A 24,585-nucleotide genomic window follows, 5' to 3' on the forward strand; every position below is an offset into this window, starting at 1 on the left:
AGGTTAAAAAGTTTTTGGTTACTACGTGATTCCATGTGTTATTTCATAGTTTTGTTGTTTTCACTACTATTCTACAATGTAGAAAATTGTAAAAAAAAAAGAAAAAGAAAAGAAAAACCCTGGAATGAGTAGGTGTGTCCAAACTTTTGACTGGTACTTTGAGAGATTACATACATACATACATACATACATACATACATACATACATGCATACATGCATACATACATACATACATACATACATACATACATACATACATACATACATACATACATACATACATACATACATACATACATACATACATACATACATACATACATACATACATACATGGGAGGAGTGAAGGCAGGGATGAGTACAAAAGTATAAACACTAAACAGAACAGGCTGTTGTGGTGGGCATGGAAACAATGGAAGTCTACAAAGCACTCTGTTTGGTGAATCTACTAGTTGCATTCCTTTCAAAAGGTAAGAGACACGATTCCCATTATTCCACTGCTTTACTTCTATGGACCGTTCTACAGGTGACTCTGGAGTTAAAGGGATAGTGTGATTATGCTAGTTGTAGGGGAGAGCATGCTAGCTGTTCAGCATCACTCCATCATGGAAAAAATAGTAGGCCTATTTTTTCTAAAAACGATATCTACTTATATTTCAGGATGTTGTGTATCCCTGGAAATAATTGGAATGAATGTAACCTCGAACACAATACATTGATTTGACTTGTTGAAAATCAGTTTTCTTTTTACCTAATTTGCTTACCACCTTTTCCATGTGGTTTCTTCCTTCACAGACTTTTAGAAACAAAGGTGGCTGAACTTACCGCTTTGACTCAATTTACCCCACTCTCCCCTACCTGTAGATTTCCAGTCATTGTGCTAACGTAGTGGCTTGCAAAACGACCCACAACTTCTTTCAAACTGCACGCAGAGACATAAAAACGGTATCCATGAGTTCATTAGACGCTTGGTAAAATCTTGCACTATCCCTTTAAGGAGTTGGTCAGGTTATGGAATGGTGCTGGTGGTGAGCATAGCCAAAAAAGACAGTCAAAGTCAATACAATGTCATGTGCCTTGTGACACAGGAGAGAGACCTGTTAGACTGTTGAGGGTGCTGCTGTGCATGCAATGAGGCAGAACGTTTACATTTGTAATGTATGTTGTGTGAGCATCATAGCACCACAACAGAAATTGTTTTGAACATGACTGAATTACACTGCAAAAGGTTCAGTGTGTATAGTGTGAAGTGGACCAGCTGAAGTCTTCTTTCAAAGCAGTTAAAGGGACAGAATTAGATATTTAATGAGATGAAAGTTGAATCGTACAAGGAACTTAAGTTAGTGACATAAAAAAATACAAACCGGTGAGTAACAGAGTAACTCTTGGCCAGGTCTTCCTCGTAAAAGAAGACTTTGACTTCAATGGGACTTCTTGGATAAAAAAAAGGTAAAAAAACAAAAAGACCACCAGTAAAACATTTTAAAAGCATCCAAGTTCCTCATTCTTGCTCATACAGGCTTTTTCAGTTCTGCCCACAAATGTTCTGTAGGATTTAGGTCAGGGTTTGTGATGGCCACTCTAATACCTTGACTTTGTTGTCCTTAAGCCATTTTGCCACAACTTTGGAAGTATGCTTGGGGTCATTGTCTATTTGGAAGACCCATTTGCGACCAAGCTTTAGCTTCCTGACTGATGTCTTGAGGTGTGTCTTCAATATATCCACATAATTTTCTTTCCTCATGATGCCATCTATTTTGTGAAGTGCACCAGTCCCTTCTGCAGCAAAGCACCCTCACAACATGATGCTGCCACCCCCGTACTTCACGGTTGGAATGGTGTTCTTCGGCTTGCAAGCCTCCCCCTTTTTCCTCCAAGCATAATGATGGTCATTATGGCCAAACAGTTCTATTTTTGTTTCTTCAGACCAGAGGACATTTCTACAAAAAGTACAATCTTTGTCCTCATGTGCAGTTGCAAACTGTAGTCTGGCTTTTTATGGCGTTTTTTGACCAGTGGCTTCTTCCATGCCGAGCGGCACTCGGGTTGTCAATATAGGACTTGTTTTACTGCGGATATAGATATTTTTGTACCTGTTTCCTCCAGCATCTTCACAAGGTCCTTTGCTGTTGCTCTGGGATTGATTTGTATGACGGCTATGACGGCTACGTGGTCCCATGCAGGGGCGAAAATCTGATATCAACTTTGGAGGGGACAATTACATGAAATTTTCTCAAGAGCAATTCCTGAGGGGGACACCAAAAGTAGTGCTGTAACACATAGCCTACATTGTAATATGGTAAATGTATATTGAGGAACCAAAGAAATAAGGTGTTTGCCGTACTCCTAACTACCGGTACCCAAAACGACACAACTAATCACAACAGCAATACCATTGCCTTTAACAAATCTTAGTTCAGTCACCAGTTTAAGTTGAGAGTGGGGATATCCATGGCATTTTCCAATTATGTTCCAATTTTACAGGTCAAAAAAATTGAGAACCTTTCATAATGTTGCCAAACAAAGACTCAACAAACTTACCTGTGACTCCCTGTCTCTGCCAGTCTGTCCCTGCATATCTGTCCCCAACTCTGCTGTCTGTGTGCCATCTGTTGCCTGCTCTGCCTAATGACATCATTGTGAAACATTTCCATTAGAATTTCATTTCTTTCTTATGAACATTTTATCAACTAGTCTTTGAGATATTAGGCTACTAGGGTTCTTACTATGCGTTTTGGTGTATTGAAAAATACTCTGATGTCCGTCTTTTATTTTTCTGCCATTTTTCTACCTGGCTGGCTGGCTGGCTACACACACAGTGTGTAAGTTATTTACAGTAGGAGATGGGCTTCTATCATCTTCAATCATTCTATTTGGGCTTCGATCTAAAAGGTAGCTAGCAAATGTGAAACGGATTAAAATGACAAGAGTTGACAGCTGTATGAGTTCACCATTTACACAACATATGCTGCAACCTTTTGTAATTTTAATAGTTTGTTTCATATTGGCTGGCTTCCAACAATAGCTGAATTTGCAAAGCTAGCGAGCACCAATTCAGTTTCAGTGGTGTTTGCTATAATCTTTGCTACCCGGGTTAAATAAAGGTGAAATAAAAATAAATAAATAAAAGTTCCCTTGCGACAATTTAGCTTTTGCAACGAGACCATGAAATATATTTAAGACAATGGTAGAAGAGAGTGTAGTTCTGTTCAGTTTGGATTTCAGTTTATCGCTAACCTTATCACAGGGACTTTGAAGCACTAACTTACATCATCTGCATGCTGATCTTGGAATAAATTGACGATAGCAAAGATTCCATCTTTGACGACGCCACATAAATGGAATAGGTACTAGCTAGCTTAATAGTTAATATTTGCGCGCTAGCTCTGCATATTCAGCTAGTGTGTGTGCGCGATTGACTGGATTAACCTCACGTCAGTTATGTGCATTGAGTGCCTTTCAGACAGTAGATACGACCTCTCTGTTACCTAGCAAGCTAAGGAACTGGCAGTGGATCAAACCATTGTGAGGCAAAGGGTGGGGGGGTCGCAATCTTTTGAAACTTAAAAACGCGCTATTAAGTGTCTATAATCAGCACAATTGCTTTCATTGCGTATTATTAATATTATTTAAATTACATAGTTATGTTTCAGTGATATATTGGGGTGGACAAATCATATTTTTCCCAGGATGGGGGGGTCGTGTCCCCCCGTCCCCCCCGGGATTTCCGCCCCTGGTCCCATGGTGTTCATACTTGCGTACTATTGTTTGTACAGATGAACGGGGTATCTTCAAGCATTTGGAATTTGCTCCCAAGGATGAACCAGACTAGTTTAGGTCTACAATTTTGATTTCTTTTGATTTTCCCATGATGTCAAGCAAAGAAGCACTGAGTTTGAAGGTAGGCCTTGAAATACATCCACAGGTACATCTCCAACTGACTCAAATGATGTCAATTAGCCTATCAGAAGCTTCTAAAGCCATGACATCATTTTCTGGAATTTTCCAAGCTGTTTAAAGGCACAGTTAACTTAGTGTATGTAAACTTCTGACTCACTGGAATTGTGATACAGTGAATTTTAAGTGAAATAATCTGTCTGTAAACAATTGTTGGAAAAATTACTTTGTCATGCACAAAGTAGATGTCCTAACCGACTTGCCAGTAACAAGACACTTTTGGAGTGGTTGAAAAACAAGTTTTAATGATTCCAACCTAAGTGTATGTAAACTTCCGACTTCAACTGTACATTCTAAATAAATACATATATGTATATTGACACTTGCACCACATATGTGGCCTGTATAACTGGTTAGTTCTTAGATCTAATACAGCTGTAAAGCCAGTGCCGATGCACCTGTAAAATGATGGACACTTTTTCCTGTTTGTGCCACTGGAACTAATGTGAAAAAGGCACCTTTAATTCATTAGGCCTATCAGTCTTTCACTGATATGTGTGTGTGTGTGTGTGTGTGTGTGTGTGTGTGTGTGTGTGTGTGTGTGTGTGTGTGTGTGTGCGTGCGTGCGTGCGTGCGTGCGTGCGTGCGTGCGTGTTTGTGTGCATGCAACATTCAGCTGACAATTACATCTTACTGGAAACAGTTAGCTTGAGTCATCAATGTAATCAATTTTTGTCTGTCTGTCTTTATCTTAAGGGCAGAGTACAGGGAGGAAAATGAGGTTCCAAAGTGTATCAATATTGGTGGCTTCAGGAAAGTTGTGCCTCAAATCACAATGTTTGTCCTTACACACAACAGTTGGATGGAATACAATATTTGATATTGTTGGGATCGGCTAAACTTTGAACATTGAGATATTAAATAAATGATAGCGACAAAGCCTTGAATAGAAAGAGTTTGTAAAAAGCCAAAAGACTTTGGAATGTGTTTGATGGAGGAGAGGAGAGCGATGTGTTGACATAGGGAAGACAGATGGATATCTGTGGATTAGGAGGTGAGAGGTGAGGTCAGTTCCCCTTAAAGGAGTTATCAGGGTTGGTATCTGGTTACCTTCTTACCTGTGGAGCCATAAACTGTAAGGAAGAGGAGTTTCTTAAGTAGGATGTATATAAACTGTGATGTCTGAAATGTTTTGCTGTCTGATTACAGCTGTACAGAACCTTTGGGAAGGATTAAACTTGGTTAAAGCTTCTCTAGTGTCCGTGGGTTATTTACTCTGAAAAATAAGAACATAACAATATGTTCATTATGTAATGCAATATTTCATGCAATGAATTTGTAGAAATATATAATTTTGCAATAGAGAAGTCTGATTTGTCGATTGTTGTTTGCATCTGTGTGTTGTATGCATTCATAAAAAAAATAAAAAAAACATGACCTGATTTTAATTTAGTGGGTGGGGACTGAATGTAAAGCCAGCCAGCCGGACACACCCATAGAGCACACAGAAGTAGGGTGCTTATCAGTAGTCCACTAGTCTCTCACAGTTCTGGTTGCCAATATCAGCAGTCCAGTGGATCCCTCACCTTGTCTGTTCTCCTTTAGTTGCACTGGTATGAAAAGACAGAGTAGTTGAAAGTGTTTTTAAGGCAGAAGTTTACCAGGGTTGCTTGCTATCACCTTGTCCAGTTCTTTCAGATCTGAGGAGAGGAAGCCACTTTAGAATATTCAAAACATTAGAGGCAATAGAAGGGCAATTTGGGTTACCTTCTTTGTATTATTTTCTGTGAATTCCCATATAGTCCTACAGCCACGATGACTCTGTTGTGACCACAACGCTTCCTTTGTAGGATGATTGTGAATTTATTTTCTTGTTATTTTTTTGTTTGGAAGAAATGTTTCCAGACGAAAAACCTGAATGGACTGTTTGGCACAAACTTAACCATAACATCAACACCACTTTTAAAAAATATATATTTCTCCTCCTAAAGTATATATACAGTGCATTCGTTAAGTATTCAGTCCCTTTGACTTTTTCCACATTTTGTTATGTTACAGCCTTATTCTAAAATTGATTAAATTGTGTTTTTTCCCCTCATCAATCTACACACAATACCCCATAATGACTAAGCAAAAACATTTTTGTATTTTTTTTGCAAATGTATTAAAAAACAAAACTGAAATATCACATTTACATAAGTATTCAGACCCTTTACACAGTACTTTTTGAAGCACCTTTGGCAGCGATTACAGCCTTGAGTCTTGGGTATGACGCTACAAGCTTGGCACACCTGTATTTGTGGAGTTTCACCCATTCTTCTCTGCAGATCCTCGCAAACTCTGTCAGGTTGGATGGGGAATGTCACTGCACAGCTATTTTCAGGTCTCTCCAAAGATGTTTGATCGGGTTCAATTACGGGCTCTGGCTGGGCCATTCAAGGACATTCAAAGACGTGTCCCGAAGCCACTCCTGCGTTGTCTTGGCTGTGTGCTTAGGGTAGTTGTCCTGTTGGAGGTGAACCTTCACTCCAGGCTGGGGTCCTGAGCACTCTGGAGCAGGTTTTCATCAAGGATCTCTCTGCTCTGTTCATCTTTCCCTCGATCCTTACAAGTCTTCCAGTCCCTGCCACTGAAAAACATCCCCACAGTATGATGCTGCCACCACCATGCTTCACCATAGAGATGAAGCATTTTTTGGTACCCTTCCCTAGATCTGTGCCTCCACACAAGCCTGTCTCAGAGCTCTACGGACAATCCTTTCGACCTCATGTCTTGGTTTATGCTCTGACTTGCACTGTCAACTGTGGGACCTTATATGGACAGGTGTGTGACTTTCCAAATCATGTCCAATCAATTGAATTTACCACAGGTGGACTCCAATCAAGTTGTAGAAACATCTCAAGGATGACCAATGGAAACAGGATGGACCTGAGCTCAATTTCGAGTCTCATAGCAAAGGGTCTGAATACTTATGTAAATAAAGTATTTATGGATTTTTTTTTTATATACATTTGCAAACATTTCTTGAAACCTGTTTTCGCTTTGTCATTATGGTGTATTGTGTGTATATTGATGAAGGAAACAGATGTTTAAAACAATTTTAGAATGAGGCTGTAACGTAACAAAATGTAGAAAAAGTCAAGGGGTCTGAATACTTTCCGAATGCACTGTATATTTCCTCATCTTCTTCAATTTATTCATAAAGGTTTTGTCCAAAACAAATGTCTACGTATTTCTTTAGTATTATTTAAGTAGTATTAGTTAATTCAGAACTATACTAAATGTCATAGTAATTCTGAGAGTAATCTATTCTCATACGTTGTTTTAATAATAGCTAATGTGCTCATTAGTATTAAACACTGTCACGCCTCCTTCCGCTCTCTCTCTCCAGCGCGCGACGTCGCCGGTTTACTAACCACCGGTCCTGGCAACAATCGTTACATTACATACATTTGGTCATCATTATCTCCTTGATTACCCCCCCCCCTTTGTTTAGCCCTCAGTAGACAGCAGTCACTAGGTAGTATTGTTTTCTCTGACGTTATGTACGCATCTCATATGTTCTTCTGCATTGACTTATTATAAAGCATATCTTCTGCACCTGCTTCCCGACTCCCGGTGTATTACGTTACAAACGCACATTCGGGATAATGTTAAGTGTACAGTAATGTTCGGTAACATACGCAGTGATGAAACTAGTTTTGACAGATGGCGTTTTGTCAAACAATCCACAGACTCATGACAAGCATCCAGCATACAAAGTTCGCTCACATGGAAACTATGGAGCAACACTAAATACACTGACTGACTGATTGACTGGCTTGCTGGCTGTGCTCTAAGACTATATGTTACTACCATAGAGATCCTATTCAATTCTTCTAATTCCTTATTATGTGGTTGCTATTGTAAAACCAGTAGGGTGCAAAGAGTTATAAGTTGCATGTTTGCCCACAGTGTGCCAAAACCAAACTGTTCAACTGTATTTCTCCTCTCCTGTTTTTAGGGTCTCACTCTCAGTTGGATGGTAAGTATTTTCTTCAATGAATGACATTGCCATGCACCTATTCACTAACTAGTGAGATTTCAATCTCTTCACTTCCTTTGTGTGCTCCATTTCGTAAACCTTTGTGTCTCTGTTAGTATGCGGAACCCCTCTCAACACTAGGATTGTGGGGGGTCAGGATGCTCTTGCAGGGAGTTGGCCATGGCAGGCCAGTCTGCACAGACTTGGCAGGCATTTTTGTGGGGGATCCCTCATCAACAAAGAGTGGGTGCTGACTGCTGCTCACTGCTTCTCCAGGTGAGGAATTGCAGGATTGCTAGAATCCTAACATTTAACTCTTACACCAAACCTAATCATAACTCAACTGAGCCTCCTTTTACAGCATTACCTTTATATTTTATATATATATATATATTTTCTCAGCCCCAGTACATCAAATTTGGTGGTCTACGTTGGTCGTCAGAACCAGAAGGGCTCTAACCCCAACGAGGTGAACCGGGCGGTCACTCAGATCATGTCCCACCCCAACTACACCAGAAGAACTAATGACAACGACATGTGTCTTCTCAAGCTCTCCTCCCCTGTGACTTTTACCAACTACATCCGGCCAGTCTGCCTAGCTGCACCAGGCAGCTCCTTTCATGCCGGCACTACTAGCTGGGTCACTGGCTGGGGCACCATCCGCATTGGAGGTGAGATCTGATGGGAGAGATTCAATCTAATGCATGGGCAATAGTCAATATGTAAAATGTATCCGTAATATAATAGGAGTGATCAATTGTAACAAAATACATTTTCCTCAAATAAACCTTCAAAATGAATCGATCAAGTAATGCATTTCAAATCATGTCGTACTAACTTTACTTGTCTGAATGTGTTTCCCATCTCCTCAGTGTCCCTGCCCTCACCAAAGACCCTACAGGAGGTGGATGTGCCAGTAGTGGGAAACAGGCAGTGTAACTTTAACTATGGAGTAGGTTCAATCACAGACAACATGATCTGTGCTGGTCTAGCAGCAGGAGGAAAGGATTCCTGTCAGGTAAAATCTCTTGGTTATCCTTTTTGTTTATTAGTGTGGGTCAATTACATATTGGTCCGATTCCCCGGACACAGGTTATACCTAATCCTAGTCTAAAAAGCGTTTTCACATTGAAAATGATTCTTCATCTGAGACTGTGCTTCATCTGGGAAACCGACCCATTGTTTCATAATCCTGTGAAAATGCAATCTCAGTGACACTGTAAATCTGTCTATGCATAGGGGGACTCCGGAGGTCCGATGGTAATCAAACAGGGTACTCGCTGGATCCAGTCTGGGGTTGTGAGTTTCGGCCAAGGCTGTGCCCTGGCAAAACTCCCAGGAGTGTACGCCAGAGTGTCCCAGTACCAGACCTGGATCAACAGCCAGATCAGCAGTGACCAGCCAGGCTTTGTCACCTTCTCCTCCAGTGGGACTGACTCTGACCTCAGTGTGTTCTGTACTGGTCTTTCAGCCCCTACAACCACCACTACAACCACCACTACAACTGCCCCTACAACAACCACTACAACTGCCCCTACAACCACCACTACAACTGCCCCTACAACCGCCCCTACAACCGCCCCTACAACTGCCACTACAACCACCCCTACAACCGCCCCTACAACCGCCACTACAACCGCCCCTACAACCGCCACTACAACCGCCACTACAACCGCCCCTACAACCGCCACTACAACCGCCACTACAACCGCCCCTACAACCGCCACTACAACCGCCACTACAACCTCCCCTACAACCACCACTACAACCGCCCCTACAACCACCACTACAACTGCCCCTACAACCACCACTACAACTGCCCCTACAACCACCACTACCACCACCACAACTGCCGCTACAACCACCACTACCACCACAACTGCGCCTACAACCACCACAACTGCCCCTACAACCACCACAACTGCCCCTACAACCACCACTACAACTGCCCCTACAACCACCACTACCACCACAACTGCCCCTACAACCACCACTACCACCACAACTGCCGCTACAACCACTACCACCACAACTGCCCCTACAACCGCCCCTACATCCGCCACTACAACTGCCCCTACAACCACCACTACAACCGCCCCTACAACCACCACTACAACCGCCCCTACAACCGCCCCTACAACCGCCCCTACAACCACCACTACAACCTCCCCTACAACCGCCACTACAACCTCCCCTACAACCACCACTACAACTGCCCCTACAACCACCACTACAACTGCCCCTACAACCACCACTACAACTGCCCCTACAACCACCACTACCACCACCACAACTGCCGCTACAACCACCACTACCACCACAACTGCGCCTACAACCACCACAACTGCCCTTACAACCACCACAACTGCCCCTACAACCACCACTACCACCACAACTGCCGCTACAACCACTACCACTACAACTGCCCCTACAACCACCACAACTGCCGCTACAACCACCACTACCACCACAACTGCCCCTACAACCACCACTACCACCACAACTGCCCCTAAAACCACCACTACCACCACAACTACCGCTATAACCACTACAACTGCCCCTACAACCACCACTACCACCACAACTGCCCCTACAACCACCACTACCACCACAACTGCCCCTACAACCACCACTACCACCACAACTGCCGCTACAACCACTACCACTACAACTGCCCCTACAACCACCACAACTGCCCCTACAACCACCACTACCACCACAACTGCCCCTACAACCACAACCGCATGTACATACCTACAGTGCCTTTAGAAAGTATTCAGACCCTTTGACATTTTCCACATTTTGTTACGTTACAGCCTTATTCTAAAATATATTAAATTGTTTTTTCCCTCAATCAACCCCATAATGACAAAGCAAAAACAGGTTTTTAGACATTTTTAAATAAAACAGAAATATCATATTTACATACGTATTCAGACCCTTAGTACTTTGTTGAAGCACCTTTGGCAGTAATTACAACCTTGAGTCTTCTTTGTTATGACGCTACAAGCTTGGCACACCTGTATTTGGGGAGTTTCTCCCATTCTTTGCTGATCCTCTCAAGCTCTGTCAGGTTGGATGGGGAGCGTTGCTGCTATTTTTAGGTTTCTCCAGAGATGTTCGATCAGGTTCAAGTCCGGGCTCGGCTGGGTCACTCAACGGTATTCAGAGTCTTGTCCCGAAGCCACTCCTACGTTGTCTTGTCTGTGTGCTTAGGGTCATTGTTCTGTTGGAAGGTGAACCTATGCCTAAGTCTAAGGTCCTGAGCGCTCTGGAGCAGGTTTTCATCAAGGATCTCTCTGTACTTTGCTCCGTTTATCTTTCCCTCGATCCTGACAAGTCTCCCAGTCCCTGCCGCTGAAAAACATCCCCACAGCATGATGCTGCCACCACCATGCTTCACCGTAGGGATGGTGCCAGGTTTCCTCCAGACATGATGCTTGGCATTCAGGCCAAAGAGTTCAGTCTTGATTTCATCAGAGCAGAGAATCTTGTTTCTCATGATCTGAAAGTCTTTAGGTGCCATTTGGCAAACTCCAAGAGGGTTGTCATATACCCTTTACTAAGGAGTGGCTTATGTCTGGCCACTCCACCATAAAGGCCTGATTGATGGAGTGCTGCAGAAATGGTTGTCCTTCTGGAAGTTTCTCCCGTTCCACAGAGGAACTCTGGAGCTCTGTCAGAGTGACCATCTGGTTCTTGGTCACCTCCCTGATCAAGGCCCTTCTCCCCCGATAGCTCAATTTGGCCGGGCGGCCGGCTCTAGGAAGAGTATTGGTGGTTCCAAACTTCTTCCATTTAAGAATGATGGAGGCCACGGTGTTCTTGGGGACCTTCAATGCTGCTGAAATGTTTTGGTACCCATCCCCAGATCTCTGCCTCGACACAATCCTGTCTCGGAGCTATAAGGACAATTCCTTCAACCTCATGGCTTGGTTTTTGCTCTTACATGCACTGTCAACTGTGGGACCTTATATAGACTGGTGTGTACCTTTCCAAATCATGTCCAATCAATTGAATTGACCACAAGTTGGCTCCAATCAAGTTGTAGAAACATCTCAAGGATGATCATTGGAAACAGGATGCACCTGAGCTCAATTTCGAGTCTCATAGCAAAGGGTCTGAATACTTTTTTTGGAAAACCTGTTTTCACTTTGTCATTATGGGGTATTGTGTGTAGATTGCTGATGAAAAACATGTATTTCATCAATTTTGAATAAGGCTGTAACATAAAATGTGGAAAAAATCAAGGGGTCTGAATACTTTCCGAAGGCACTGTATAGTCTAACTTGTGCTTATGGCTACACCTTAATGTGAATCTTTACTTTTGTAACAAATCTGACTACTGGATTACTCCCTTTTATTTGTCTCTCAAATGTTTATCTGTCTCTCCCTCCCTCTGCAGCTGTGGTGTGTGGCAGCGCTAGCGCCTCTTTGAACTCCCATGTTGGTGGCGGAAGCTCGTTGGCGACAGCAGGTTTGTGGCCCTGGATAGCCAGCATACAGACTAACGGAGCGCACGTCTGCGGGGGCACGTTAGTGGCGGTAGACTCTGTCATGAGTGATGCAAGCTGCTTTTCTAGGTAAGTTAACTCTACCTGTATGTCAAAGGGGGATAGTATATAGCTGGATTAAAATGTCACTCCTTACATGATTCTAAGGAAATCTCGTCATAGAACCTACATTTTGATTGGATTTCGATTTTTTACAGTGCCATTACATTAACAGTTAGTGACGCATAGAAAAGTTTCCTTTTCAACCCTAATGCAAAGGTTAACCAAGATTAATATGCCTGACGTATGACATTTGTACAATCATTGTGCTACTGAAAATTCTAGGAGGGATAGCTGTCTATAAACAACACCCATGTTTTACACAACCTTGGCTGCAGAAAGCATGGTTATGGTGTCATCATCATGTCAACCAGTGTCTGGGTGTGACTCCATGGGATCAACAGGCACTTACTGTAGTAGTTACTGTAGTGTACCAGAGGGGGGAGCCACCAGCCAACATCTCTCCCACACTACTGTTTTACCATCCTGATCAGCTGGACAGTTTAACGTTTTGGTACCTTCACAAGGAATTTAGTGGCCCATTCAGACTTAGGAAATCTATGCCTTTTTACGTGTTTTGATTTAAGCACTTCTCAGTAGTTGGTATTCAGACTTACACTACATGGCCAAAAGTATGTGGATTCGACTGACAGGTGTATAACAGATCACACAGCAATGCAATATCCATAGACAGTAGAATGGCCTATACTGAAGAGCTCAGTGACTTTCAATGTGGCACCGTCATAGGATGCCACCTTTCTAACAAGTCAGTTAATAAAATGTCTGCCCTGCTAGAACTGCCCCGGTCAACTGTAAGTGCTGTTATTGTGAAATGTCTAGGAGCAACAACGGCTCAGCCACGAAGTGGTAGGCCACACAAGCTCCCAGAACGGGACCTCTGACTGCTGAAGCGCATAAAGATCATCTGTCCTCAGTTGCGACACTCACTACCAAGTTCCAAACTGCTTCTGGAAGCAACATCAGTACAATAACTGTTCGTCGGGAGCGTCAAATAATGGGTTTCCATGGCCGAGCAGCCGCACAGAAGCCTAAGATCACCACGCTCAATGCCAAGCGTCGGCTGGAGTGGTGTTCGATGCCAGGAGAACGCTACCTGCCCGAATGCATAGTGCCAACTGTAAAGTTTCGTGGAGGAGGAATAATGGTCTTGGGCTGTTTTTCATGGTTCGGGCTAGGCCTGAAGGGAAAATCTTAATGCTACAATATAAAATTACATTCAAGGAGATTCTGTACTTACAACTTTGTGACAACAGTTTGGGCAAGGCCCTTTCCTGTTTCAGCATGACAATGCCCCCGTGCAGAAAGCGAGTTCCATACAGAAATGGTTTGTCAAGATCTGTATGAAAGAACTTGACTGACCTGCACAGAGACCTGACCTCAACCCCATTGAACAGCTTTGGGATGAATTGGAAAGCCGACTGGGAGCCAGGCCTAATCACCCAACATTAGTGCTCGACCTCAATAATGCCCTGGTTGCTGAATGGTAGCAAGTCCCCGCAGCAATGTTCCAACATCTAGTGGTAAGCCTTACCAGAAGAGTGGAGGCTGTTATAGCAGCAAAGGGGGGACCAACTCCATGTTAATGCCCATGATTTTTTTGAACGAGGTGTTCGACGAGCAGGTGTCCACATACTTGTGCAGGTGCGTAGCGAGCTCTGCTGGTGTGGCTCCCTTGTTCGCACTGAATAAATGTAATTAAATTAAAAAGTTTTGGTTCAATTAGTTTGTCTGTTTATCTCAAGCAATCCCTTTAAATATTGTGCAGCTTTAATTTAAATTAGATCAGCACAAGACTAATTCAGGTCTGAATTTCCCCTTAATGAATAATTACGTCAACAACTTCAAGACAAAGAAAATATCAACTTAATCAATAATTAATTGTATGTCAAATGATGAAGAGTTGAGTATGAAGGGTGCCTACCTAGGGCATAACACATTCACAACCCATACATATTACATTCATAAGCATTACATAAACATTTCAGAAGACAATAATCGGAATGAAGACTTTAGTATCCCTCACTAAAGTAGCCTTACACAAGCCTTGGCTTGGCAAGCCAGAACGGCTCATAGGAGCAGGGTGAGGCCGCTTGATGTACACCCCTTGGACAGGACGCTAGTCTATCACAGGCAGTGGAAGCTCCACAGAGGAGGAAGGGGAGGACCATCCTCATCAGTAAATTTCATAAAAATGTAAATTGTAAAACATTAAAGTTATAATTTTTAGATGAAACTATACTAAATATAATCACGTCACCAAATAACTTATTAAAACACTATTTTGCTAAGAAGGTCTAAAGTAGCATCAACAGCACTCTGTAGGGTAACACCATGGTGTAGCCAGACAGCAAGCTTCAGTCCTCCACTGGGTACATTGACTTCAATACAAAACCTAGGAGGCTCATGGTGCGCACCCCCTTCCATGGATATACACAGTAATTATGACAACTTCAGGAGGATGTCCTCCAGCCTATCAGAGCTCTTGCAGCATGAACTGACATGTTGTCCACCCAATCAAAGGATCAGATAATTAATCTAGTACTGAAAACATAATCTACAGCTTGCTAACACTGCAGTGTATAAAATGTGGTGAGTAGTTAACTCAAATAGCGAGAAAGACAATAGTTGAACAGTTATTTTAACAAATGAATTTCTTCCTAAATGAAGGAGAAGCAAGAGAGAGAGATTTTGTCTTTTTTTCACTTTCAGTTTCACTTACTTAGCTAGCAAATGCAGCTAGCTAGTTTAGCCTACTGAAACACCCTGCTCAAACAGAGGGATGCTATGTTAGCTGGCTATGACTATCCAACACAACACTGGAACTCTTCATTTTTTACATTTACCTTTTAGTCAATTAGCAGACACTCTTATCCAGAGCGACTTACAGTAGTGAATGCATACATTTCAATTCATTTCATACATTAAAAAAAGAATAGATATAATTCTCATACTGGCCCCCCGTGGGAATCAAACCCACAACCCTGGCGTTGCAAACACCATGCTCTACCAACTGAGCCACAGGGAGGCTTCCAAGTCAAGGTAAGCTTTTGGTATTACAAATTTATTGTCACCGGGGCCTGTCGGTGTAACTGCTTACTGACTGTACACTAACTTCACTGCATGATAGTAGCAGGTTTACTAACGCATTAGTTCTATTAACTATGATGTTACTTTAGCTAATATGGTGACAACGATGTAGTGTGTAGTGTTTTGGCTTGTAAACTTTCGTTTGCAACTGTTGGAACCTCTTTGGGCTAGGGGGCAGTATTTTGACATCTGGATGAAAAGCATGCCCAAAGTAAACTGCCTGTTACTCAGGCCCAGAAGCTAGGATATGCATATAATTGGTAGATTTGGATAGAAAACACTCTAACGTTTCTAGAACTGTTAACATAATGTCTGTGAGTATTACAGAACTGATATGACAGGTGAAAACCCGAGGACAAACCATCCAGAAAACAATCATTTCCTGCCCACCACTGTTTCCAATGGCTGTCATGTTTAATATGAACTCCCAGATTGCAGTTCCTAGGGCTTCCACTAGATGTCAACAGTCTTTAGAAATAGTTTCAGGCTTGTTTTTGGAAAAATTTTCTAGAATTTGTAGTTTTTCTAAGTGGCTCCCATTTTGGCTGTAGTGTTTTCATGCTCGTGGATGAGAGCTCGTTCTTTGTTGTTTATCTCCGGTAAAGACAATAACAATTCTCCGTCTTAAATTTTATCGTTTATTTACGTATTAGGGTACCTGAGGTTTGATTATAAACATTGTTTGACTTGTTGGAGAAGTTTATTGGTAACGTTTGGGATTAATTTTGTATGCATTTTGAAGGAGGGAAACTGGTGGATTATTGAATGAAGCGCGCCAGCTAAACTGAGTTTTTGGGGATATAAAGAAGGACTTTATCGAACAGAAGGACCATTTGTGATGTAGCTGGGACTTTTTGGAGTGCCAAAAGGATCTTCAAAGGTAAGGCATTTATTTTATCGCTATTTCTGACTTTCGTGGCGCACCTGCCTGGTTGAAACATTTTTTTTATGCTTTTGTGTGCGGGGCGCTGTCCTCAGATAATCGCATGGTGTGCTTTCGCCGTAAAGCCTCTTTGAAATCTGACACAGCGGCTGGATTAACAAGAAGTTGAGCTTTTTTCTGATGTATGACACTTGTATTTTCATGAATGTTATATATGACTATTTCTGTAATTTGAATTTCGCACTCTGCAATTTCACAGGATGTTGTCGAGGTGGGTCGCTAGCGCCACGTCTAGCCATAACAGGTTTTTATGATTGCACCGAATATCAGCTAGATGCAGGCAAGAGTGTGAAAGGCGGTATTGAATGTCACTGTCTGTCACCTCAAATTTGTCTCTCGACCTGTGTGCACCTAAGTTGTAAACTTTCATTCATAAACTAGGTTGTAGCAACCTCATGATGGGTATAGGGAAAATTCCAGTATCATGTGCAGTTGAAGAATGAAGTTTACATACACCTTAGCCAAATACATTTAAACTCAGTTTTTCACAATTCCCTGTCTTAGGTCAGTTAGGATGACCACTTTATTTTAAGAATGTGAAATGTCATAATAATTGTAGAGATAATTATTTATTTCAGCTTTTATATATTTCATCACATTCCCAGTGGGTCAGAAGTTTACATACACTCAATTAGTATTTGGTAGCATTGCTTTTAAATTGTTTAACTTGGGTCAAACGTTTCGGGTTGCCTTCCACAACAAGTTGGGTGAATTTTGGCCCATTCCTCCTGACAGAGCTGGTGTAACTGAGTCAGGTTTGTAGGCCTCCTTGCTCACACATGCTTTTTCAGTTCTGCCCACACATTTTCTATAGGATTGAGGTCAGGGCTTTGTGATGGCCACTCCAATCCCTTGACTTTGTTGTCCGTAAGCCATTTTGCCACAACTTTGGAAGTATGCTTGGGGTCATTGTTCATTTGGAAGACCCATTTGCAACAAAGCTTTAACTTCTTGACTGATGTCTTGAGATGTTGCTTCAATATATCCACATAACTTTCCTACCTCATGATGCCATCTATTTTCTGAAGTGCACCAGTCCCTCCTGCAGCAAAGCACCCCCACAACATGATGCTGCCACCCCCATGCTTCACGGTTAGGATGGTGTTCTTTGTCTTGCAAGCCTCCCCCTTTTTCCTCAAAATATACGGATGGTCATTATGGCCAAACAGTTCTATTTTTGTTTCATCAGACCAGAGGACATTTCTACAAAAAGTATCTTTGTCCCCATGTGTAGTTGCAAACCGTGGTCTGGCTTTTTTATGCCGGTTTTTGAGCAGTGGCTTCTTCCTTGCTGAGTGGCCTTTCAGGTTATGTCGATATATGACTATTTTTACTGTGGATATAGATACTTTTGTACCTGTTTCCTCCAGCATCTTCACAAGGTCTTTTGCTGTTGTTCTGGGATTGATTTGCACTTTTCGCACCAAAGTACGTTCATCTCTAGGAGACAGAACGCGTCTCCTTCCTGAGTGGTATGACGGCTGCTTGGTCCCAAGGTTTTTATACTTGCTTACTATTGTTTGTACAGATGTACGTGGTACTTTCAGGTGTTTTGAAATTACTCCCAAGGATGAACCAGACTTATGGAGGTCTACAATTTTTTTCTGAGGTCTTGGCTGATTTTCTTTTGATTTTCCAATGATGTCAAGCAAAGAGGCACTGAGTTTGAAGGTTGGCCTTTATATACATCCACAGGTACACCTCTAATTGACTCAAATTATGTCAATTAGCCTATCAGAAGCTTCTAAAGCCATGACATCATTTTCTGCAATTTTCCAAGCTGTTTAAAGGCACAGTCAACTTAGTGTATGTAAGCTTCTGACCCACTGGAAATGTGATACAGTGAATTATAAGTGAAATAATCGGTCTGTAAACAATTGTTGGAAAAATGTCTTGTCATGCACAAAGTAGATGTCCTAACCTACTTTCCAAAACTATAGTTTGTTAACAAGAAATTTGTGGAGTGGTTGAAAAACAAGTTTTAATGACTCCAACCTCAGTGTATGTAAACTTCTGACTTCAACTGTAGTAGCCTAAACCTGTCGCTGTTACATTGAACTGGGTGAATGGAATATGAATGAGTCGTCCAATATGCTGTAATAGAAAAATAAGGCCATGCTCATGAAAAGAAAATATCCCTCCCTCATTTTAAAGAGCACTGACCGCCTTTGATCACAGGACCTCACTAAACAGTGATGCAACTCATTATATCTCTCCAGCCAGGCCAACGCCTCTGAGTGGACCGTGATTCTGGGTCGTCTGAAGCAGAGCGGCTCCAATCCCCATGAGGTAACCCAGAACGTCATCAACATCACCATGAGCAATGTGACAGGCAAAAACGTGGCCATCCTCCGACTGGCCAGCCAACCCACATTGTCTGACTACATCCAGCCTATCTGTGTGGACAAGGGAACCAGAACCTTCAGCACAGGGACTCTGTGTTGGGTAGCTGGCTGGGCAACAGGTCAGGGTGGGGGTGAGTGGAAGGACAACTGTCTTTGTGTGTTAGTGAGAAATGTTCCCTGTTCAGAAACAAACCCTATAGCACCAAGGCATTTGTGTAGATCTGAAAGAATTGGGTAAGCAATGGTAGTAGGCCCACCTGTCTTCTGATAGTATAGGTGAGCTTTTCACCATATTGCTTACAACCTATCCAGCCCTCTCAGATCTACACAAATGCCTAGGTTAGGGGCTGGCTGCACTGTAAGACGTTTCTGTAATTTCAACGGTAAAACACTGTAGAATAATACACAGTAATTATCGTGCATTGTGGGAAACTTGTGGGCAGGGAAAGTGTCTTTGGCTCCTAAATATATTTGAAGGTGTGCCTTGTAAGAGGCCATATTTGTTGCACCTGTGAGTGAGAATGCTGTACACATTTTAGGAATTTTACAAATCTTGTCCTGAAAATGGACAGTTATTTACTGTAATTCAGAATCCTGTACCATACCGCATTTTTGGAGCGCCAAAAACCTTTGCAACAATAGTGGGTGGATGGTATTGTGTTTCTGACTAACATATTTTTAGGCGTGTCTTGTAAGAGCTATATTTGTTGCACCCATTAGGGAGAATCCTGTACGAATTTAACTATATGTGTTAGTGGTCCCCTAACAATTTCATTTATATAGGGGACAAATCAAACCTTTAATAGTTGAATGGCTAGCCATGTCCTTTTGATCTGTTTTGCCCTGTAGTCACTGTCAGCATAGAAGCCTTTGTTAAGGCATAAAGTGCAAGTGATGTAAAACACCAAATATATAGTGTGGACAGTTTATTAGGTATACCAATCTAGTACCGGGTCAGACCCCTCTTTGCCTCCAGAACAGCCTGAGTTATTTGGGGAATGGATTCTACAAGGTGGGGAGTTCAAACGTTGCTCAATTGGCATCAAGGAACCTAACGTGCCAGGAAAACATTCCCCACACCAGAGCCATCAGCATGTAATGTTGACACCAGGCAGGATTTGGCCATGGACTTGTGTTGCTTACGCCAAATCCTGACTCTCCCATCAGCATGATGCAACAGGAACTGGGATTTGTCAGACCAGGCAATGTTTTTCCACTCCTCAATTGTCCAGTGTTGGTGATCATGTGCCTACTGGAGGCACTTCTTGTTTTTAACTGATAGGAGTGGAACCCGGTATGGTCGTCTGCTGCAATCGCCCATCCGTGACAAGGACAGACGCGTTGTGCAGTCCGAGATACCGTTCTGCACATTACTGTTGTACTGCACTGTTATATGCCTGTTTGTGGCCTGCCTGTTTGCTTACACGATTCTTGCCATTCTCCTTCGACCTCTCTCATCCACAAGCTGTTTTCGCCCACAGTACTGCCGCTGACTGGATGTTTTTTGTTTGTCGCACCATTCTTGATAAACCCTAGACACGGTCATGTGTGAAAAGCCAAGGAGGCCGGCCATTTCTGATATATTGGAACCGGCGCACCTAGCACCAACGATCATACCACACTCAAAGTCGCTTAGGTCACTCGTTTTGCCCATTCTAACGTTGAATTGAACAGTAGCTCTGCCTGTCTGCCTTCTTTAAATAGCAAGCCACAGCCATGTGACTACTGTCTGAAGGAGCAAACGGGGTGTACCTAATAAACTGGCCAGTGAGTGTACAGTAAGTTCATATGCTGTAATATATCACTGGATTCACTATTAGCAATTGCAGTTTTTCAATACAATTCAATAATAAATTACTGTATTGCTGTATATTTAATGCAGCATACTGTTAATGATGGTCCGTTGCATCCAGGTCTTGGACCCTCCACGTCACTTGCGGTGTCCCACAAGGATCTATTCTTGGACCCATGCTGCTCATCCTGTACATGGTCGTGTCATTAGCCGGAATGGAATCTCATTCCAGTGCTATGCTGATGATACCCAGCTGTATGTAAAAACTACCCCAAGTCCGTCTGATGCATATGCCTGTCAGAACACCTGCGTTGAGGAGATAAGGGCATGGATGAAGCAAAACTTCCTTCAACTGAACAGCAGAAAAACTGAGGCCCTGCTTGTTGGCACCCCCCACCAGGTCCCCCATTCATCAATAGCAGGACAGAACCTCCCCCTCAGTTTCCAATCTGGGTGCAAAGCTTGATTCCTCCCTGACCTTTGGCAGCTACGTCAAAGAACTGTGTAAAGTGTCATTCTATCACTTCAAGAACATTGCCAAACTCCGTCCCATCCTGACTCAGTCTGATGCAGAAAAGCTCATCAATGCCTTTATCTCCTCAAGCCTGGACTACTGCAACACACTCTTCATTGTGATCCCTGGCAGGAGTCTCCAGAAGCGCCAATACATCCAGAACAGCACTGTCAGGATCCTGGTGAGAGTGCGGAAACATCACCCCCATCCTGGCACCTCTGCACTGGCTCCCAGTCTCATTACGGATTTAATTAAAAACCCTCTAGCTGACTTTCCAGCGTAGTCATGGATATCCCACTTCTTATCTCAAATACCATAACCCCACCTGCACCCTCAGGTCAAGCGATGGCCTACTCCTCCACGCCCCTAGGACCAAGCTCTGCTCCTTGGGGGAAATCGGGCTTTCAGCTCGACCATCCCGAGCCTCTAGAATACCCTCCTGGACCACCTGAAGGCACCACAGACTCTGAGCTCCTTTGAAAGGGGTCCAAAGACTTTTGTTAAGGAAGGTCATTCTGTTGATAGCTGAAGCTCCTTGGTGTCCTTGTCCCTTGTAGCGTCAGCTGGGTTCTTTGTTCTAGTTGCCCTGTGATTTAGTTTTTTGTTTTAAAGGCAATTTGAGATTATTCTGTATAATGAAAAGCTCTTTACAAAGGTAATAAATTATTATTCATTGCTGGAGGGGAATGCATCACTATCTCATGAACATATTTTAAGGTTGTGCCTTGTAAGTGGCTATAATTGCTTCACCCATTAGTGAGAGTCCTGTACTAATTTAAGTGATATGTGGTAGTAGTTCCCTAACAATTTAAATGTATATAGAGGACAGATCAGAGTGACAGCAGGTCACCTTTAATGGTTGAATATTTAATATTTGTCCATTTGATCGGTTTTGCCCTGTAATCACAGCCAGTTTGGAAGCCTTTGTTTAGGCCTCTGGGCCTCATTTAATATGCTGTAATATACAAATGCCTAGCAGCCAATCTGCTTACTCTAATCCCTTGTAATTACAGTAAAATACTGTAAAAATTACTTTCCTACAGTTGATTTACAGTGCCTTACAGTATTGTACTGTGTTTCATTACTTTGGCGTTTTAGTAATTTACAGGAAGCTGGCATCAAGTTACCGTGAATATCTCAGTAATGTATTGGTACTATCCGGAGATATCATCATAAGATATCTTGTTGTAATTACAATTATTTTAAAGACCAGTATATCCTTAACTACAACCACATTTTCAGTAGTAGCTTATAGAAACGTTTACATGCTATGACTGTGATGTTTTTTTATCAACCTTGGTTGACTGCACCGACTGTAAGTTGATAAGGACAAGAGCGCTGCTAAATGACCAAAATGAAAACTTGCAAATAACACTGGGTAATATGCAGTAATTATAATTGGTACTGTAAATTAGTAACTGACTTGGTACTGTAAATTAGATTTTAGTAACTTTTTGGTACCGTTAAATGGATTACAGTCGCTGTACTGTAACATTAAGTACAGTACCTTTCTGGCCAATTGCTGCCACTAAGTTTGTTCATTTTACAGGAAATGTTTTACAGTGTAGGTATTGTTTCCAGACGGGACCGTGTGTGTAGGTATGATAAGTAATAAACCCATCTCTCGTTCTCCTTAGCTGAGGAAGTTCTGCAGGAGTTCCAGACCTCTGTGGTGGAATGTGTGAATGTTTCGTCTACGGACAACATTTGCACCGGAGCTGTGACACTACTGCAGGTTGAGTACACATCTGTCTTACTATTTAGCTTGCAACATGTTGTTATAAGCACATAACATTATAACCATATTAACCCTAGTGTACTTCTACTCACAGGGTAATGCCGGTGGTCCTTTGATGTGTAAGCATGGCAACTCATGGTTCCAGACTGCTGTGTTGACTGTCGACAGCAGTAGCAACACCACTAGCAATAACAGCACCAACAAAGCACGTTGGAGCGGGGGTCCCCGCACCTCCCCTATCCAAGTCTTCACCAAAACCTCCCACTTCCAAAACTTCCTGGCTGCCAATTTGGGAACCTTCCTATCCCCTGCCACCTCAGCTGGTGGCAGCAGTGGAGCTTCCCTGGCCCACTCCTCTCTCCTCTTCTCCCTCTCCACTGTCCTACTGTTGGGTTGGTACTAGGAAACGCCACGGCTACCATTGACAAGCCCTCAACCAACCAAAGTATATTTTTCGAGCCATTAATCAATTTGTGTCAGTGACTGGCAGTGTCAAAGCCAGGATTCCAGTTTTGAACTCAGGGAGCCTTAATTTCCAGTCATTTGAATGATGAATGTTTCCAACTTCCTTTGACTTTCTTTACTATTTTTGCCATCACAATGTTTTCATATCAGTAGCATTTTCTGGATACTATGTTATTTTGTTATGACACTTACAGCATTGCTGTTTGAGACGCAATATGCAAGATTTTCTGTTAACTGCCTGGGTATGTGTAACATTGTTATATGAAAATATCCAGATACCATGTAAGACAATGGAACATAATGTTTTCAGAGTTGACCCTTTCTAGCCTGAGCGAAATGTTCCATTTCTTGCTGGATCAAGACCTCTGCGTTCATTAATGGGTATACTTTGCTGGTGGAAAACCATATATAAAAACATGATACGCTTTTTGAAAGCTGAGAAACAGCCCCTTGAAATTATATGGCATCCCATCAATTGTAATCAGTCAAGAAATAACCTGTGAAAATAAGCTTCTTATACAAAAATCTATGCTTTTCCCAAACTGCCATTCCCACTATTTTTTTATGAAGATGAGGAAAGAGAGCATATTGAGTCTTTGTTTTATAAGTGTTGAACATTTGAAATCAGAATAGAAATACCTTTTACTGTGACCGATGTTATTTTTCAAAAATTCTATGGAATATTCCTTGATCAGATTTTCTTATCTGGATAGTAAATAAAAAAACATCTGCATCAAAACAAATAGCATTTAGTCTTACATATGATAAGGAAACAAGTAATATAATATTAATAAAACAATAACTTTATTGAAAGAATAAGGTTATGGGGAATACATTGTCTGTCATAGCCACAACATTAATCTCAGTGATTATATCATAAAAATTGATCTGGAATTACAGTGCCTATAAAAGTCCACACCCCCTTGAACTTTTTCAACATTTTGTTGTGAGAAAATAACTATATGTTAAAAATATCCAGTTCTGATATTTCAGTTTTGTAAGTCTTCATCCCCCTGATTTAATACTTGGTGGAAGCACCTTTGGCAGCAATTTCATCTGTGATTGCTGAAATACAGTGAGGGGAAAAAAGTATTTGAATAGAAATGATCAGTCTATAATTTTAAATGGTAGGTTTATTTGAACAGTGAGAGACAGAATAACAACAAAAAAATCCAGAAAAACGCATGTCAAAAATGTTATAAAAT

General features: G+C 42.1%; 2 protein-coding genes across 3 annotated transcripts; both read left to right on the forward strand.

The window, feature by feature from the left end:
* Positions 1–189: 189 nt before the first annotated feature.
* On the forward strand, positions 190–24,123 carry LOC106601420 (polyserase-2). Of its 2 annotated transcripts, none has more exons than XM_014193631.3 (10): positions 190–471; positions 7,902–7,922; positions 8,039–8,198; positions 8,325–8,593; positions 8,795–8,940; positions 9,162–9,369; positions 12,328–12,505; positions 18,746–19,002; positions 22,815–22,912; positions 23,010–24,123. In XM_014193631.3, exons 1-10 carry the CDS (start codon positions 405–407, stop codon positions 23,316–23,318), a joined length of 1,713 nt encoding a protein of 570 aa, XP_014049106.1. In that variant the 5' UTR covers positions 190–404; the 3' UTR covers positions 23,319–24,123. The 2 variants fall into 2 exon arrangements, with proteins under 2 accessions (XP_014049106.1, XP_082829872.1); XM_082973746.1 differs by lacking the exon at positions 190–471 and adding an exon at positions 3,771–3,902.
* LOC145858596 (uncharacterized) lies at positions 9,639–12,321 on the forward strand (the record flags this gene model as incomplete). Its single annotated transcript, XM_082957113.1, has 1 exon — positions 9,639–12,321. A coding segment is annotated over one exon (1,053 nt), but the record flags the coding sequence as incomplete, so codon positions are not given.
* Positions 24,124–24,585: the final 462 nt, after the last annotated feature.

The sequence above is a fragment of the Salmo salar genome, chromosome 01 (genome assembly GCF_965601325.2).
Source record: "Salmo salar chromosome 01, fSalSal1, whole genome shotgun sequence".
Lineage (NCBI taxonomy): Eukaryota > Metazoa > Chordata > Actinopteri > Salmoniformes > Salmonidae > Salmo > Salmo salar.